The sequence below is a fragment of the Austrofundulus limnaeus genome, unplaced genomic scaffold, assembly GCF_001266775.1.
Source record: "Austrofundulus limnaeus strain Quisiro unplaced genomic scaffold, Austrofundulus_limnaeus-1.0 Scaffold436, whole genome shotgun sequence".
NCBI classification, from domain to species: domain Eukaryota; kingdom Metazoa; phylum Chordata; class Actinopteri; order Cyprinodontiformes; family Rivulidae; genus Austrofundulus; species Austrofundulus limnaeus.
The window spans coordinates 315,263-316,921 of record NW_013952838.1 but is presented as its reverse complement, the minus strand read 5'-3'; the positions used below and the strand labels follow the sequence as shown (position 1 = coordinate 316,921).

The window sequence follows — 1,659 nt, the reverse complement described above, 5'->3', positions numbered from 1 at the left end:
TGTGGGAAGATGTCGTCAGGAATGAGGCAACAGGCTTCTGAGCTCGAGGCTACAAAGAAATAAAACAGTTTGGCGTACTTCATGGGAAGACTTTTGTTAAACCAAAGAACAAACTGTGCTTCCGACGGGGGGCGGGGGGGTCCTGCTCATCCATAGAAATCAGGCAGAGGAGCACAAACAAGGTCACATATCCAATGTTTTCTTACGGAGATAGTGGAGCAGAAAAGAAGACTTGAATGGACGCCACCGTTTCCTAAAGCACTGAGCCAGTTTTCCTCAGTGGTCACAAACAACAGCATTGTTCCTGAGCGGGCTCCTCAGTTCCCAGGGAGGAACACTGTACCTCCTCAACACTCGGCTCCCCTTTGGAGTCGTCCCTCCTCGTCGCGCCGTAATTACTGTAACTGTCACGTCTTTGTTCTTCCTCAATGGAGGAGGAAAATGGAAAGTCTTTTCTTTCCCCCCGACCCCTCACCGGTCGCCCCTTGTGCAGGGCGTAAACTGTGTCCGCTTCAATTACGACCTCGTTTAGGGGGGTGTGTGTGTGTGTAGGGTGGGGGGCGCTGCAGGGGGGCTGTGCCAGTGTGTGTCTGTGATAACATGTGGTTCTGGAGAGATTTGGGGTTGTGTGTTGGGGGTGTGACCCGAGGATGGGCTGTTATTGGGTGCCTGTCGTCCCGCCCAAAGTCCTCTTCCAGCCCCCCCACCCCTGCTCCTCAACGCCTCATTAACCAGCTTCTGCTTCCCACTGTTACCCCCCCAACTCATCCAGTTTGTTGTTGTGTTTACTCCCAGTGCAACATGTCGACCCACGGCCAGCGTGGCGAGTGTTGGTGCGTGAACCCCCTGACTGGGCTCCAGCTCCCGGAGACACCGAGGATCCGAGGGGATCCCAACTGCAACCAGTTCCAGGAGGAGCTCCGAGCCACGCCCACCACCACGTCCCAGGAGCTAACCCCGCCTTAGTGTTCGTTCTGCCCCCGTTTGTGTTTCTTTCTACTGAACAACTGCAGGAACAAACGAAGAGCAGCTCGAAGCTCTCTGCCTCGTGTGACACTTCAGCTGAAAATCAACTCCATGCTGAAGTTAGGATGTTGTGTGAAATGTAAATAAAAAGAGAACGCAACGATTTGCAAATCTCATAAATCTTTTTCACACGTTCCTGCAGTAAATATTTTCAACTTTCTCATTGTTGGAGTTGTACATTAAAAAAAACCCAGCGTGTTTTCAGGTACAGTTTTAGCTTATGTTAAACAAACTAATTTGTTGCTGATTCCTTATATAAATTAAAGCTGTAACATTTAAAATATGTATAATTTACACATAAAATGTATCTACAGTAAATGACTGATTTGTTGTGTGTTTGAGTCGTTTGTCGAGTTGTTTCTTGATTAATTTTTTAGCGTCCTGCTGGAGCGTGACAGAAATACAAACACACYACAGAGAGAAACCAAAGGAAAGCAGGTGTGCGTGGGAAAGGACAGAAAAACACCTCAAGCATCAGTTCAATCTGACAGAAACTGAAGCTGCGTTAACATCGACCATGAAAATGTGCAAATTAGAATTTTGAAAATAAATTTGCTCAATGGAAACACGTCAATTTCGAATTTTTTTTTTTACATTTTTCAACTAAATGTTTTTGTGCTGGGACGAGGTGGT

The 1,659-nt window shown here is 47.3% G+C and overlaps 1 protein-coding gene across 1 annotated transcript in view; it reads left to right on the top strand.

Moving 5' to 3' along the window:
* LOC106529322 (insulin-like growth factor-binding protein 2-B) overlaps positions 1-1,351 on the top strand; it is a 17,927-nt gene extending 16,576 nt beyond the window's left edge. Inside the window, exon 4 of the mRNA XM_014024713.1 lies at positions 796-1,351. Coding sequence (XP_013880167.1) covers positions 796-966 — 171 coding nt within the window. The 3' untranslated portion in view covers positions 967-1,351. The remainder of the gene's footprint in view (positions 1-795) is intronic.
* Positions 1,352-1,659: the final 308 nt, after the last annotated feature.